The following is an 18259-nucleotide window of genomic DNA, read 5'->3' as shown; positions in this document are numbered from 1 at the left end:
ATCTCAACCCAATAGAGCATCTTTGGGATGTGGTGGAACGGGAGCTTCGTGCCCTGGATGTGCATCCCACAAATCTCCATCAACTGCAAGATGCTATCCTATCAATATGGGCCAACATTTCTAAAGAATGCTTTCAGCACCTTGTTGAATCAATGCCACGTAGAATTAAGGCAGTTCTGAAGGCGAAAGGGGGTCAAACACAGTATTAGTATGGTGTTCCTAATAATCCTTTAGGTGAGTGTATATAAATAAAATAATTGACGAAATTAGCACGTTAAATCTACCAGCCCTAATACATAGTAAATAGTCTTTGGACTCTGAAAAAGTAGTTTATTTTCACAAAGTCTACAGTGATCTGTGCCGGTTAGTCTTTGTAAAAACTGTCATTCATGTTTCATGTCTCTAAAATGTGCCGAATAAAAGCGCTATTGTCCTACAAAGGTGCAACTGTGACACATTACACAGGTGATCAAACACAGTGCCATCATTTGAACACACACACACACACACACACACACACACACACACACACACACACACACACCTCAAATCATCAAATGACATTTCTACACAAAGAGGAGCACAAGGTCACATCACAATGAGGGCTAATGACTCAGATGGTTCCAGAATAAAAGCACATAATATGGTAATAAAGCAGCATTCTTACCTAACTGCAGATCCATGATCTGATTTTCAGATGGATAAAGGATCTTCGGAGGTTTGTCAGTCAACGGTGCTGTACAAGGAAATAAACAAATAAATCAGATCATCAGTTGGATGTCAGAAATGTCCATGTGACTCAGCAGCAGAATCACACATGTCAAGAACATTTATCCAGGGTCAAATATTTCCCCAAATTAGTCAAGACTGTCATTAATACTGCATGGCTGAATCTGTTCATTTGAATATTTGTGCACACGTGTGTTTATGATGTGTGTTTGCTTAAATAACGTGTTAGCCAAAAGTTGCAAAGATGTCCTCCTCATCTATAGACTCTATTGCATCTATATGACATCTTAGAATTTATAATGCAGTGCTTTTGTGTTTTTATATATTTCTCTTTTTAATGATCTTTTTTACTGTAAAGCTGCTTTGCAACAATATGTATGTAAAACTCCCTATACAAATAAACTGAATTAAATTCAGTTGACTAAATTAAAGTGTCTCAAAGGGAACGGGCTTTTCCAAATCTTCAAGCTGTTGACTATCTGTTCTTACAGTTCATATCAACTAAACTCACTTTTAAAGTTCAGTCGTAAGTTCTGACATAAGGGAGTCACTTCAGTTACAGAATGTGATGTCAGTCTTGTTTATAACCGAACAGCGTGTGATGGATTTGACTACATCTAATGTGTGTTCCTCTTTGTTGCATGTCACTAAACATGGCAAAATCACTGTAATGCATGCTTATTGCTTTAATAAAGCAGCAGTGACAGCAATATTATAAAAGATACCAATATTCAATATACTGTCTAGTTAGATACTTGAAAAACATGTTTAATTTAGTTTAAAAAAAAAAAATTCCACTAATAATAATAATAATAATAATACATTTAATTTTAGGCGCCTTTCAAACCACCCAAGATCACCTTACAACAAAAAATTTTAATAAAAAAAATATTAGCTATTAAAAGAACGAAAATTATAATAAAATAAATTAAAAAAAAGAAAACATCCAAGAGGCTAATGCTGATGGAGGAAAAGTGGAGGTTCTTAAAGTTTATAGGCTGACTTGAAAAGATGAGTTTTCAGAGTGGTTTTGAACTGCGAAATGGAGTCTATGGCATGGATATGATGGGGAAGAGAATTCCAGAGTTTTGGTGCCGCATGGGAGAAGGCCCTTGCTCCCATTGTGGACAGTCTGATGTCTGGGGTTACCAATAATCCTGCTGATGATGAACGGAGTGGGCGCGTGGGTATGTAAATCTGAAGTAGTTCTGTGATATACGAGGGGGCTAGGTTGTGCAGAGCCTTGAATGTCATTAACAAGACTTTAAAGTTGATTCGTTGTGATATGGGGAGCCAGTGCAGTTGAATCAACAGGGGTGTGACATGATCAATAGATTTGGTACGGGTAATAATGCGTGCAGCTGAGTTTTGGAGAAGTTGAAGCCGGTGAAGTAATTTATTGGGGATTCCTTGCAGGATCGCATTGCAATAGTCGATCCGAGAGGTCACCAAGGTATTGACAAGAACTTCAGTGGAGTGTTGCGAAAGTGAGGGACGCAGTCTGGAGATGTTTCTGAGGTGAAAATAAGCCGTCCGACAGACATTATTGATGTGGTTGGAAAATGAAAGGGTACTGTCCAAAATAACTCCAAGGCTCTTTGCCTGTTTTGAAACTGGTATGACATCCTCCCAGATGGAAACTAATGAGAGGTTGGATTTTAAGAGTGTGGTTGGAGTGCCAATGAGCAATAGCTCAGTTTTTTTATTATTAAGTTGTAGATAATTTGTAGTCATCCATGCCTGGATATCGTGGATACAGGTATTGAGGGTGTTTAGAGAAAGTGTGGCAGTGGGCTTAGTAGATACATAAAGCTGTGTGTCATCTTTATATGAGTGAAAGTGAATGCCATGATGTCTGAAAATATTTCCTAATTGAAGAAGATAGATGATGAACAAAAGTGGCCCCAATACTGACCCCTGTGGAACTCCATGTTGGAGTACTGAGCTCTCTGACTGATGATCTTCAATTTTGACACAATATGTCCGGGCTGTCAGGTAGTGCGCAAACCACTTAAGGGCAGTACCACAAACTCCTATACTTTCAAGCCGCTCAAGCAACAATTGGTGGGATATTGTGTCGAAGGTGGCACTGAGGTCAAGGAGAATAAGAATGGATAGTAGGCCAGCATCAGCTGCACGGAGAAGATCATTAGTGATCTTGACAAGGGCTGTCTCGGTAATGTGACGTGAACGAAACCCAGATTGAAATTGTTCCAGAAGATTATTCTCATAAAGGTAAGTCTGGAGCTGGATTGCAACCGCTCTCTCGAGTATTTTGGAGATGAAGGGCAGGTTTGATATAGGATGATAATTATTAAGATTATTACAGTCCAGTCCTGGTTTTTTCAATGTGGGTCTAACTATCGCAGCTTTTAGTGATGCAGGAACTATGCCAGTTGACAAAGATGATTTGATAATGGAGGTTATCAGTGGTGCTAAGGCAGGTAAACAGGTCTTCACAAGGGAGGTGGGGATGGGGTCCAGGTGGCATGTCGAACAATTTGATTTAGTGATGAGCTCAAAAATAGACTCCTCAGTTGGAAGACTGAAGTTACTAAAAACAGCAGGTGGGGCTAAATTTATCACAAATGCTGCTGGCAATGCAGCCGGTGTGATATTCGCCACGGCCAGTTGTTGATGCATTTTTGAGATTTTTGAGTCAAAAAATTTAAGAATAGCAGAGCAGTAATCACCAGAGAGGTTATTGATATTTGAATCCGGAGGTTTCAGTAACCTTTTCACTGTTGAGAAAAGTTTCCTTGTTTTCCCTTCACCCGCACTGATACTATTCGCGTAGTAGATATTCTTAGCTGTATTCAGCATATCTTTATAGTGGAGAATATGTTCAGTATACATTTGTTTTTGAACTGTAAGTCCTGTCCTGTTGCTGAGCCTCTCGAGACGTCGCCCTTTAGCCTTGAGCTGACGTAGCTCTGGTGTGTACCATGGAGCAGTATGGGCAAAGGAAACAGACCTAGTTTTTATAGGGGCTAGTGCTGTAGATAAGCAGTCATTGTAGTAGCCTACTAAGACCGAGGGCACAGAAGTGGCAGCAGGGCTTGGGTATGAGGTAATTAATTCCATGAAATCATCATTCTTTATATGTCTAATGTTACGGTATGACATTATTCTATTCACTTTTAATTTTCTAAGTGTCAATGTAGCGTTGAACAAGACAACCTTGTGATCAGAAACCGGCAATTCAGACGAGTGAATATTAGATGGAGTAATGCCTGCACAACAAACTAAATCAAGTGTATGTCCCTTTGAATGAGTTGAGAATCCAATATATTGGGTCATCCCAAAACAGTCCAGTGTTGCTTTAAAATCCCTTGTAGATACATTTTCAGTTTGATCAAAGTGGATATTAAAATCCCCCATCAAGATGATGTGGGGAGACATTTCATTTATTATTGTTAAAATAGTTGAAAGTTCATGGTTAAAATACTTTGACGGCTTAGGTGGCCTATACAGCACACCAATAACAGTGGGCGTGTGGCCGTGAAGTTTCACGACCAACATCTCAAATGAGGGCTGTTCTGGTAAATTAAGTAATTCCACCTTAAGAGACTCGCGGTAGATCAACGCAAGACCACCCCCTTTCCCGGAAGTTTGAGGTTTTGACAGATAACCAAATCCAGGTGGAGTAGCAGAATTTAAATGGAAAAAATCGTTCTGTTGTTGCCAAGTTTCAACCAGACCCAAACAATCCAAGTTTTGGTCAATAATAAGATCACTGATCAAAAGGCCTTTGTTGGTGATGGAACGGACATTGTAGGAGGCAAACTTGTGGAAAGTGTTGCACGATCCCTTGACGAATTTTACCAGTGGAATTAACACACTATCACGCCGATCGGAACCTTTCTTCTTCCAAGCTCGTAGCCCAGCAGTCCAAAATGAATTGATAGACCCGGCCTGTTCCTCATCGGAAGTGCAGTAGTTTCGCCGAGAGCCACGGTGGATGTATTTTGGTCGCCAAAGGAGAATGTCTCGATGAAATTTGAGACTTCTCGGCAGTTTTGTTTGCACCGATGCTCGTTGTCGGCACAACTCATTAGGTGAGTACTTCAGTGTTTTCTGGGTTGTGATGGTAGAGACCATAATTGAAAGAATAATCCACAGTGGAAGCTTAAAGTTCACCATGAGTTCAGCTTATATCCGAACTTAATCTGCACAAACTGATCAACAAGATATTAAAAGAAAAGTTCGAAAAATTTAAAAGAAAAGAAAAAGAAAAATAGGCAGCGGCAGCCAAGATGCGCCAGCGTTCGCCATTTTTTTTTTTTATAAGTACTAAGTAGTACACTTTACTAAGTAATACAGTTCATCAGTATAACTCAGTTAGATTACTGTTTCCAAGCAACTTAGCACATTAATATATATTTGAATGTATATTCAATACACGGCTCATCCAATCACGAGGGGGAACGATGAGTTTACCCTCAGAATCAATCAAATTCTCTTGTCTGCACTCATGTCAGTACTGAACACATATCAGAGACTAATATTATTTCTATAAACAGCTAATTATAGATAACCCAGACCCTAAAAGAAAAACCTTTTATATATTTATAATAATAATAAATTACTACATTTGCTATTACTTGATTCATATGTATGAATTATTTTGTTTCAGGAAGACACGAAAGACTACAAAAGAAAGAAACTAAAAAGAAAGAAGAAAAAAAAACAGTTTTTAAGAGAGAAAGAGAAAATACATTAATATCTTTATGTCATTTTATGTACTTTCTTTAGCACTATCAAACAGATTTGCAAATGCAATGTGTGTCCAGTACACTCCAGCTGTCTAACATTGGTCAGACAAACAGTGAGTCCTACCCCAAACTCACACCATTGGTCAGCCAGACTGAGAGTCCTGTTGTTTTATATGTTTTATATTTTATTGTACAATACTTTAGTGGAACTCTGTTGCTTTTAAATGTGCACTAAAATCAAATCTTGACTTGACTTAAAATTCGTTAGAGTGTACACCTGGTCCCAGCTTACTCCTTTACACCCAATAACAAAAATGTGTTACGTTGGTGCCAAAACCAGGAAGGAGGAAGTATGCGCTGTCATGGAGTCCTCGCCGCTGCCGTCCTCCAGGAGGCAGTGCAGCTGATTGGGACCATTTGACAGCATGTTCCAGGACCGGCGAGCCCCTCTTTCTGCTCTCCCCCTCTCCATTCCCTCGTCCTGTTCCTGCTCCCAGGCACACGCAGGTCGTATCCGGACACCATTCTGCAGCGAGGTGGCTGAGGCGCCAACACTCCCTCCGTAGAAATGGTAACTCCGTAAGTCAGTTCGGCGATGGGGGTATGTGGCGAGCAGGGACTGGGCAGAGTGAGGCCGTGAAGATAAGAGGTGAACGAATGCCACCTGTGTGCCACACTACAGAGGAGCGGAGGGAGTATTTAAGGAGAGGAGACAATGGCACATGTGTGCGTGTTTGTGTCCTTGTTTGTACACCTGAATTTGAATATGTATTGTGTATGTTTGAATATGTATTGTGTTTAAGTTGAACATTAAAATTCACTGGAGTGTACACCCAGTCCCAGCTTCCTCCTCTCCACCCAACAACGAACCTTTGTTACAAAGCGTCACCCTCATTTTCTTCTCTGTGAAGTTGGATTTAAAGTGTGAGAAATTTGATGAAATGTAAAGCTCCAGATCATTCATCAAAAATCCCATTTCTGCTTGGATTGAGAGAGAGAGAGAGAGAGAGAGAGAGAGAGAGAGAGAGAGAGAGAGAGAGAGAGACTGACTGCTGGATATTTGTGATCATAATTCTGTGGGAGAATTTCAGCCTCTCTCTCTCTTTCTCTCTCTCATCCTCTATCTCTCTTTCTCGCTCTCTCTCTCATCCTCTATCTCTCTTTCTCTCTCAGTTTTTAGTTTTAAGGTGCTTAAATGACATAACAGATATTTGTACATTAATATCGTCAAAGCATTTACAGCAAGAGGCAGATCGACCAGGGTGGCATAGGGTGGCATTTGCCACCCTAAGAAAAAGTATTGATGCGGTGCGAGCATGAGGTGAAAGTGTGAGTGCGACACGATCGTCTGTATTCAGTGACCGCTACCGAGTCCTTGGATAATGTAGAATGTGCGAGTAAGGGCAGCTGGTGGAGTTTCTGGTGTCCCATAAGGCATTGTTTCCCAGCATTTTTTCTGCCACGGCACACTTTTTACAATTAAATAAATCCCATGGCACACCTCTATCCCACTGTCCCACATAACCATCGTTGATAGCTTCCTTTTCAAGAACTTCCATGTTTTCTTTCCATTTTAGTTGCGTGTTTAATCTTAATGTTTGAAATTCGGCTATGCAAATAACACAAGTCACATATGTACGGTGTATAATGAGATCACAGGTGGCAAGAGTGCTAACTGTGTAAAGAATAAAACAACAAATTTGGATCTTTTCTTATTTTTAGATTTGTTCTTTTAAATTAATTCTTGCACAGCAAATATTTGAGTTTTTATCTATTTATTTGCATGACTCCAGACTAACAATCAAGAGTGTTAGCACAGGTGTTAAATTCTACAAATGGTCGCAACAGCACTTGAGTTGGTCACACCGGTCCAACTGAAAGAAAATTTGTTTTCTTTCACGATTTCACGGTTAAAATACAGTCATCTGAAGACAAACAAAGTCTTTTTCTACAATCAGAGGGCATTAGAAAAGATTTTACACAGATGCAAAGTTCCAGTGTATCCATAGTTTAACTGTGGCATTTGCAATAAGATCATAGTAACCAAAAGTAAAAGCATGATTAGCAGTAGGCTAACCATAAAAATAAGAAAAACACATCCAGAAATGAAATGGTATTCTCTCACTATTATATTGTTATAAGTTCATGGTAAATATATTTTTAATATCTGTGATGTGTGGATTGAAATCTTACAATTCCTGTCTGTTCAATGTGCATATTTCTCCTTTATTACTTTTCAATGCTGTTTAGTATGTTGGAGCCTTTTAATATAATTTTAAACTGGTTTAATCATCGACACATTATGGGCTTTTATAGAGGTTTAAAACAAATAATCGATACCGAATTCATGACCCAGCCCGTGCTTCTCGCAGCTCTGTTTATGATGATCTGTGCGGCTGAGTGCTCGACACCGGTCCACATGTAAATGCACGTCTCTGCACTGATCTGTCCATTGATCAGCGCTGACTGATCCGAGTAAAGCTGTTTCCTTTCGTGTTTGGAACATTTGCCGTTTGATATTTCTTATACGGAACAAAAAACAACACAGCACAATCAATGCAACCTCTTGCAAAGTTGAATCGCACTGTTAGGAAAACATTTTGAAAAATTTGTCTCAGCCCAGAACCCTCATTTATTTTGTGGAATCTGATCATTTTCCACTACACACATGACAATCTTTCATGACACACTAGTGTGCTGCAGCACTGTGCTTGGGAAGATGGTGCCCCCCTAGAGAGTTGGTGCCCTATGTGTACAGGGAGCGGCGGTACTGATTTTATACCTTACTTTGTGTTATGTTCACTTTAAGATGGCACAGGACTTTATTAGCTCAAATAACATGTCTGTGCATAACAAGTGCTCGTGTACCTCCACCATTATATGTAGGAACAGTATGTGTGAGCTAGGAATTCAATTAAACTGTCCTTATTCTACCTTATTATGTAAGGAAATTTATAATGAAATTAGTCACATTAGACAACCATTATAAATTAGATAAATTATAAATAATTTGATTATTTTTCTCAATAAAATTCTCCACCAATAAAATCATAATACAACGTCTTGTTGTATCCGCTCACAATTTCTACTATAAGGAATTAGCGTTAGTAAGTGAATTATGATTAATTCACTGTTAGAAATAGGTTTACATCTCAGCTCTGTCCAAGAGGAAAATGCTGAGTTGAGACATTCCATTCTGAATACATTATCAAACATCTGTTTTATGTTAGCATGGAGCTCTCTCTCTCTCTCTCTCTCTCTTTCTTTGTGTCTATACATTGTGTCTGCATGTACTTTGTATGATTGTGTATGGACAGGTCCGGCAGGCTACCATGGAACTTGGAGCCTTCGCCATATGGAATTGTTATCTATGAGGTAATGTCTATTTCTATTGGTTTAGAGATGTGTACTCCCTTCAGTATTGTCATATATATTTGTATGTTATCCAGGAGAAGGGGAGATGCATACTTTGCTCGCCAACGTTGGTTTCATTACTTTGTATTGATTCATTCACGACTCAATAAAAGACGGAGAGAAAAGGCACTGCTATCGTTTAGAAGACTTTCATTTCTAACATTCACTTATTGGAGTAATATTTTTCTCATGGCTTATTGAAAATAATATCACACATATTTAGGTACAGATTTGAAGAGAAATCTTTTAGAAACAGGGATGATATTATTAATGAAAATATACTACAGTCATTCATCTTTGAATGCAGACAAACTGTATTACTATTCTAAATATAAAACTAATCTAACACATATATACATGAAACAGGTTGGTGAGTAGTGTCAGAATGGGAAATAAATGATCAATACAGAGAAAATGAACTTTACAGAGTCTGTTGGCAAAGCCTTAACAACATTTCTAGATCCAAGTCATATTGCTGCAATTCTTCTGCAATTCTTCTGCATTTTAATCCTACAACTCTCCATCCATGGGTACATCAAAGCTTAACAAATCAAAACAATTTGGCCTGCATAAAGTTACATTCAGTCCAGTTCGCCCTCCATTTAAAATGAGTTTAACACCCATGCTCTACATAACCTGTTATTATGAAAATGCATAGTTTATTTCTGTTTATGTCTGGTTTGTCTGACATTCTCAGTCCCTACCCAAATGATGCAATGATGGTTATATATGTGAAATATTTGAATTATGTTTTAAAAGGATGTAATTATGGAAGCAAGATTATTTTGATATAGGAGGACTGGGGCTAAATGTCACAAGGATCATACAGTATTTAAGCAGCTATAAGGTTTTGAGTAACATTCTGACACAAACATGTGTTTCAAACACATACTTCAAAACCCTTATTAATTACAATATTAATAAAACGGGATGATGACATGAATGTTCACATGAATGCCATGCCACTGGTTTAATATCAGTTTCCATTGTGACAACTAACCCCTTGTGGACAAAAGGTCAACACGTGTTCAGTGAACGTTATCTTTTTTTCCTGGGCTATAAAACTGAAAATGTTGCATTTTGCAGCCAAGACTTCAATGTATGTGGCTAATCAGATATGTGACTTTGAAAATAAATACACACCTACTCTGATACACGAGTGAAAAGTGTGACACTTGAACAGATCAAGCTAAGGACCATTTAGAGTCTGTTCTTGTCTTTAATAGACAATGTCTTGGTGCTCTGAGATTGATATTTTGTTATTTATTTTGAATGTTTTGTAAGAATGCACATCTGCATTTTAGTGTTCGAAAAACAGTAGCACAAGGAGTACCTTGCGGCCTCTGTGTAACTGCAACAGTATTACATGTTCATAGGCATTAGTCATTTTACCTAAATAAATAAACTATTACTTGTACTAATAAAGCTTGGTATTTGAATCTAGAAGAACTATGCCCGGGTGCTAACTTTGGTGTTGGCACCCCTCATAGTCCTCATGCCACCCCAAAAATAATTTTCTAGATCTGACCCATTTATATCCATATTAAAGCTGCATAAAAATAAAACCCTGTTTCATGAGAGTGGTGTGTGCAGATTTTGTTTATTTATTACGATTATTATTATTATGTTTAATATGCAGAGTCAACTGTACGACGTCCAACACTGCTGACTCAGCAGCAAGATGTCCATCCAGCTTCACAAGAAAGACCATGCTTGGTTGACCAGCATCAAACCAGCATTAACCAGACTGGAATAGCATGGGAATTCAAGCTGGTCTAAACTGGTCTTTCCAGCAGGATCATGCAGGACAGATCCTAAGAGGTGTGTGAGATGAAAACACTAGAGGCTCTAGAAATCATATATGATACTATTATATATGATTATACCACATAATTACAATAATAAAGTATCCCTGCAGCCTCATACGCATGACTCGTCTATCTACTTTGACCTTTTCATTCGTTTCATCTATGTGAAACTCTCACCGTAGCTGTTATTGTTGCGATGTATGTCGACATTGCAACGCTATAGAGTTAATCAGTGCGAGGGCAAGAGAGTAGCGCTCTGGGGAGTCTCTTTAACAAATGTCAGGATTGAGACCAAGAGGAAACTGCTCTCTGTGCGGCTGTCTCACATCACAAACGTCCAGCCATCCTCAGAACTGAGCCGTATGGAAGTAATTCACTTCTAAACACACCAGCTGTGCCCGAACAGCCTGATGCTTTTGTTCCAGTCAGCGACATCTTCTGATGAATGTAATTGGCTCCCGCTACTTCAGTGTATTAGCAAAGGCACACACTAAGAGAAAAGTCCTCGACACCACAGGAGAAGGTGTGAGAAATCTGCAGCTTGGTCTCAAAATGTTTTCTTGTTAGTTTAAATTGGAATCAGAAAAAACATCCTATTTTCCCCCAAAAATGAAAAAGATCTGAAGTACTGACACGTTTTAAAAAGCTGATGCACATGAGTTTTCTTGCTTCCTCGCTCATTTATAAAGGATGAAATCATTAGGTCATTTTCTCTTTTTGAACCAGAAGAGTGTAAGCTGTTAAAGTAGCAACAAGCTACTCAATAGTAATGCAGATGGATTTGAAAGTAAATGTGCAACAAGCACGCATAGGTGTGGTGTTCAGGAGTCCACTCACTTTTGGTCACAGTACTTGCACTTTGAAAAAGAACATATAAGAGGTCAATCAGAGCCACTATCATGGGGATGAATGATCTCAGGAAGGAGCTCCTGCTGTTTGTGTTTCTATTGTTTGCTTTGTTTTGTTCCAGTAACAAATGTCAGGGAAACAATGACCAGACACTCCTCGAACATTTGGTGGACTGTACATGTCTGTTAGCAAGTGCTATACGTTGATAACCCTGATACACACAAGTTTTCTTGCGTCCTCGCCTGTTTTCAAGCAAAAGCAAATCATTGTGCATTTTTCTCTTTGTTCAGAGAAACCTACAAGACACAAACTATCAAAATGTTGCTTTGTACACTTAAAGCTGCACTACAGAACTTTGTACTCTCAAATGACATCTGTGGTTGAAGCTTCAAGTTACAAGCAATTTGCGGAAGAATATATGACATCAGTCGTGTTTCTGCACTGCTCTTCTGGCGGATGAATCTCCCTATTTGAGTTTACCTGGACATCACCTGTATGTGTTCATGACTGGAGCCAGAGTCATAACACACTACTTACATGTTGATGTTTGATATTATGTTATATGATTAAACATTTGAAATGGAAATATTACTTAATTTGATGAAGATAAAAAAACACTCTTATTTACATATTTGAATGAATTTGACACATAAATCACTTTTCTGACACTACATTAAAAGCACTTTAAAAAGAGAACCGGGCACTCTCCTCAGCCACCTCCAGCAGATCTTAATATGATTATTCAAGTGTTTTGTCTACTATTAATGTTTGAATTGTACTGCGATTTTCAATTTAAGAGGTTAAACTCGTGATAGAAGACTTTATTATTTTTATAAATGGTAAATGGTCTGCACTTATATAGCACCTCTTTTTACCTTTGCGGTATTCAAAGCGCTTTACTCTGCGTCCCATTCACCCATTCACACACACACACACACACACACACACACACACACACACACACACACACACACACACACACACACACACACACACACACCCACCAATAATGGCAGAGCTGCATGTAAGGTGCTAGCCCTCCATTGGGAGCAACTTGGGGTTCAGTGTCTTGCCCAAGGACAATTCGGCATGTGGAGTCATGTGGGCTGGGATTCGAACCACCAACCCTGTGATTAGTGGCCGACCCACTCTACCACCTGAGCATGCATTAAATACTGTAAATTTACGGCCAAATTCCTACAGCAATTTACTGTGATTCTTAAATACAGTAGTTTGCTGTTAAAAATTGGGCATTCTGGGAGATCAAGAGCAGGCTCACTGTGAAGTGACTAGTTTTACAATAAATAGCTGTTGTATGCAAGGCATACGGGGAAAATGAACATTTAAAATCATGATATCATCTTGGTGAAAGCTATAGTGACATTTTGAAACAAATATATATATATATATATATCTCATGATACTTGTGACCAACTCCTCTGTTCTTTATCACATCAGCCTTCGCTCGTCTGTCTAATGAGAAGTCAAAAAAAAAAAAAAAATCATCCTTTGAAGAAATTTACATATTAAATGTACAGTTTTGACAGGATTGAAAAGTGTATTTTTTATGATAAAAACAAAAAAACAACAACAACCTGCACACAGTATAATAAGAGCATAACACTGAATTGTGGGTTATAATGGTGAAATACCCATAAGCCTATGCGCTTGAATAAGTATGCATGCTTTGGGGAACGCATTGGGGCTACAAATTAAAAACAAAAAACAAACAAAACAATGTGTACAAAAGTTTTTATTCAGACTTAATAGAAGTCTTAGTTTAATTAGTGTTGTTGTTTTGTTGTCAATAGTTGTGTTTTGTTTGAAGTCACCATTATGGTGATTAGTGTTCTCTTGAGCACCTCAGACCTTTATCACTATATTAAGTTCTTCCGGTCAATCCATTTGTGTTTGAGTAAAACACGAGTAGATGCACTGTGATAGTTGGAAGACTAAACCTAAGGTCAGACTGAATATCTGATCCTACCTCGTAAACGGCATTAATCGTGTCAATAGTGATGCATTACACAGAAAAACATAAAAGCAAAAACAATAAACATATTTCAGCAAAATGTTATCAGCAATCGGAGTGTTTGATGTTTTTTATGAACTTACAGAATAACAATTGCTAAAAAGTCACACACAGATATAAACACTCGGCATAAAAAAACGCAACAATCGTGACAATTAACAAACAAATTTTACATAAAAAAGTAAAAGTTGAACATTAAAATACAAGTATCTTAGACTGCAACAAAAAACAACATCAAAATAAACCAGCAAGTAGTAAAAAAAAAAGTAAATTCTAAGTAAATTCTTCATGACGCAGTGCATGCTGGGAACAAAGCTGTTAATTTCAACAACAGTAGACAGTAAGTAATTTAACAGCAATATGCAGCTAAATTGCAGTTGTATATTGTAGCTGTCAAATACAGTATCTTGCTGTTAATTTCAAGAAGGGTAACAAACCGTATTTCTACAGTATAATGCTGGCAACCACAGCTGCCAGTAGTTTACTGTTTTTTTACAGGATTTTTTTTACAGTGTGTATAGACTATATAACAATTCTATCGTGTATTTAAAATAAAATTTTAACTTCTGATGTTAAAATCTATGTTTTTAATTTAATGCTACCCCCTTAAATTGATTGGACAGTTCATGAATAATTTATGTGATTTCATTTGATTTATTTGAAAGAAATAAAAGAACAGTTTCATGTCTATCCTTGTATTGTTCATCCAGTCGAGGTTGATCAGGGTTTTAAAAAGTAATTAGTGATAAATAATGCAATTACTTTTCAGTAATTGGTACAGTATTCTACTTCCACTGTAGAAGATGTAATAAGTAGTTAGTTATTAATTACTATTTGGAGTAACTTATCAAACATTGGCGATCGGTTAACACGAGTAATGATCGATTCATAAAATCTTGACAAGCAACATAAGCTTCAACAACCCTCCAGACAACATATCCAAGCATTATAGCGAGCAAACAACTTCACCAAACTTCTCCAGCCAGAACACGTGACAGCCGACACATCTTTCCTGTATGTACGGACATGACGTAATGACACAAGGATGAACGTCATAAGCTAGCGATTTCATGCCAAATTGAACCTGACAGCTCAAAATATAAATAATTGTTTATAGACTTATAAATTAGTGAATTGAGGTTAGGTAAGAACATTGTTTTAAACACCAATTGTTTATGTACTCTATCAGTAATGGCAATCTGTTAATTTTTAACAAAAAAATTGTACATAGTGCTGCTTTAATAAAGACCTTCGTCTTTAGGAGTGTCCTGATTGCTGCATAAACAAAGTGACTTCAAAGGGTGCTTCTAGAAGAGCGGGTTGGCCCATCGACCAGATATTGAGCCAGCAGAGCAACTTCAAAGGTCTGGAACATGCCTGACCCTTTGGATGTGCTCACGTAATGAAGCACACGACCTTCTAGAGTTCCTCTTTCATGCAGCCAGAGAATTTGACACGATACTCACCGCCATTGAACTATCACAACATGCAACTCTTCAACACTTAATGAGATCTAAATACCAATGTAAGCAGCTGCTCATTAGGAGCTTCTCATTGAATCAGACTGCTGGAAATAAAGCTCTTCTCAGCTATAACTGAAACCTTTCCAACAGTGTGACTGAAGTTTGAGTTTAAGCAGAAATCACATAGAAGAGAGAATCTCAATCTATGGAGCATTAACTTCATGCAAACAGGTTCCTGAGGACCATTGGAAAGATCTCTGGAAGATTCTGCTACGTTAAACCTGCAACAGTTCAAATGATGGTGTATTCGGTCATTGGTGAGATTTCTGTTGAGCTTCTACAGTACTTCAATTCCACTTTACAAAGAATTCAAATGACTGTTTTTTGTTAAATGTCCCATCTGAGTTTAATTTATGAATAATTTCCCCATTCAGCCTTTCTAAGAGAAAGTTTCTCCATGATTGAACCCAAAAAAGTTTGAACTCACTTATGTCATTAAAGAGAAAGTACACTTGTTGAGTCTTGCTTTTACTTTAAAAGAGAACCACTTTAATAATGGGCACTTATAATAATATTAACGCCAATGCTACATGATCTCCAGAATAGCATAAGTCCATATGATGATGGTGTTGATGCAGAGATACTTCAGAGTTACTGATGAGTCTGTTGGGCTTCCACAGGTTGTAAAACTCTAATCTACTGAATCAGGTTTAGAATTTCTGAATAAACATTAAAGGCATTACTGTAGGTGTGTTTCATTATGAAGGCTGTTGCTACATAGGATGCGTCCTCTGTTTAAACGAGACGCCCTTTTTATAACAAACAAAAACAGAATGTATCGTTTTTGCAATCAAAAAAGAGTTCTAACGATTACATTATAATACTTCATTTTACATGATATATTATTATTATTTATTATACGGCTCTCTGGATTACTCCTTTCTGATTGGTCAATTGCGCTATCCACTGGTCAAATATTGCTCAGTAACTACCGCACATCCAGGGATTTAGATCTCTCTTGCTTCTCGGATCAATGTGCATTCTTTACAAGTACGCTAATACAATTATTTACACTCAAATCAATATTTTATGTTCATGTATTTATTTATTTTGTTAGTAGCCGTGTAATAAGGGTGATAATGTACAGTCAGCCGGTTGTTATCGAAAAATATACCCCTTCAGGATGATAAAGAGTCATCAGCTTCGTGTTGGGGACCTAATCAACCTGTTGGGCTTTATTGTGCGATAATAACCGGCTGACTGTACATTAGCTCTTACATATTAGTAGAGTTGCGGTATGCGAGTTTGGACTCAGATTCGAGTCCGAGTCATGAGTCCAATTTTAATGGACATGGACTTGTCAAGGACTTGTACGCATTTTTACTCTGACTTTACTCGGACCGAGTCCAGACAAGTCCATGACATTTGTGATGCAATGAAAAAAAATCAATAAAGCACAAGCTGTTAAAGTAGCAAAGGGACGAGCTACTCAATATTAATGCAGATGGATTTGAAAGTAAATGTGCAACAAGCACGCATAGGTGTGGTGTTCAGGAGTCCACTCACTTTTGGTCACAGTACTTGCACTTTGAAAAAGAACATATAAGAGGTCAATCAGAGCCACTATCATGGGGATGAATGATCTCAGGAAGGAGCTCCTGCTGTTTGTGTTTCTATTGTTTGCTTTGTTTTGTTCCAGTAACAAATATCATGTCTGTTAGCAAGTGCTTAACGTTGATAAATTTAGCAAGCTGTCTCAGGTACATTTTGCTTTGAATCTCTCCCACGGATCGCTAGCGCATCCTGCTGGAAATTTTCGTCATTACAGCAGAAACAACTTAAAATTCACAGTCATTTTTAGGTATACAGATAATTGTAAATAAAGGGTCTACTTTATGCAATTTGTGATCAAAGCTGAATTTTCAGCATCATTACTGCAGTCTTCAGTGTCACATGATCCTTCAGAAATCATTATAAGATGCTGATTTTCTAATATGGGCATATTTAAAGTGCATTTTACTCATTTAACCTGAACAGATATTTGCAAGCACAAGCTTTGTTGATGATAATGAGGCAGCATAAACACTAGATAAAATATAATCTAAACATTCATATTATTTTTATATCATATTACATATCCTATTTATATCATACAGCATACAATTTACATGTACATGTTTATACAAAATAGCATGTCAACTAATGAAAACTAATTGACTTACTCGTCTGAAATTGTATCCTCGACTGGATCAAGTCTCTCTTCAAAATACAAGGAAAATGTTAAATCTTCCATAATATCCTGGAGCTTTCTCATCTGTGTATTGTTGCAAATGCGCAGAAAAATGAATGAAATGTGTTTACAATCAGAAATATGCTCGTGAACACAGAGACTGCTGAAAACTCACCCTTCTTTTTTTCTTTATTTTACAAAAGCACAAGGTTTTGTTGTTATTGTGAGTGTACACAAATAAAAGTAGACCATTTATAGTCTCTAATAATGTCTTACAATTATCTGTATACCCAAAAATGACGGAGTATTTTAAGTTGTTTCTGCTGTAATGACGAAAATATCCAGCAGGACGCGCTGGTGCATCCGTCGACCCCAGAGGGTTAATGTCATATATTCTGGTGGATTTGTATTTTCAAATAAGCAGATCTTTAAAACAAATCTTTGTCTTTATTTCACTGGTGTAAAAGATTAAGGATGACCTTAGTGTATGTTTATTAACTGATTTGTTTTACCTGGAGGGGCACATCATTATAACACTCAACTACACGTGTACTACACTAGTATTCATCCCAGTTAAATCACTGCATCATTTGGCTTGACATGCGGTCATGGCCTGCGTATGGATGACAAATGAACTGAGTGGTAGGACAGACAGTGGTAGGGTGAGTATTAAGTGAAAGGAATGGAGAATCACACAGAATGGGTTGAGATAAATTATTATTATTATTATTATTATTATTATTATTATTAAGAATAATTATTGGTAGCAAACATTAAATGGACAGTTCACCCAAAAATGATAATTCTCTCATAATTTACTCATCCCAGATGTGTACTGTATGACTTTCTTTTCTACTCAAGAAAATAAATGAAGATTTTTAGAAGAATATTTCAGCTCCATGGGTTTATAAATAGTGAATGGTGACCAAAACTTTGAAGCTCCAAAAAGCACATACATGCAGCATAAAAGTAATCCATAAGACTCCAGTGGTTTAATCCACATCTTCTTAAATTATCCA

The 18259-nt window shown here is 37.5% G+C and overlaps 1 protein-coding gene across 1 annotated transcript in view; it reads right to left on the bottom strand.

The window, feature by feature from the left end:
- Window positions 1-18259, bottom strand: part of LOC127632445 (interleukin-1 receptor accessory protein-like 1-B) — a 443487-nt gene that overhangs the window by 215957 nt on the left and 209271 nt on the right. Inside the window, exon 6 of the mRNA XM_052111029.1 lies at window positions 668-736. Coding sequence (XP_051966989.1) covers window positions 668-736 — 69 coding nt within the window. The remainder of the gene's footprint in view (window positions 1-667; window positions 737-18259) is intronic.

The sequence above is a fragment of the Xyrauchen texanus genome, chromosome 39 (assembly GCF_025860055.1).
Source record: "Xyrauchen texanus isolate HMW12.3.18 chromosome 39, RBS_HiC_50CHRs, whole genome shotgun sequence".
Classification (NCBI taxonomy): Eukaryota; Metazoa; Chordata; class Actinopteri; order Cypriniformes; family Catostomidae; genus Xyrauchen; species Xyrauchen texanus.
The sequence above is the reverse complement of the archived record's forward strand: the minus strand, read 5'-3'. Positions and strand labels throughout refer to the sequence as shown.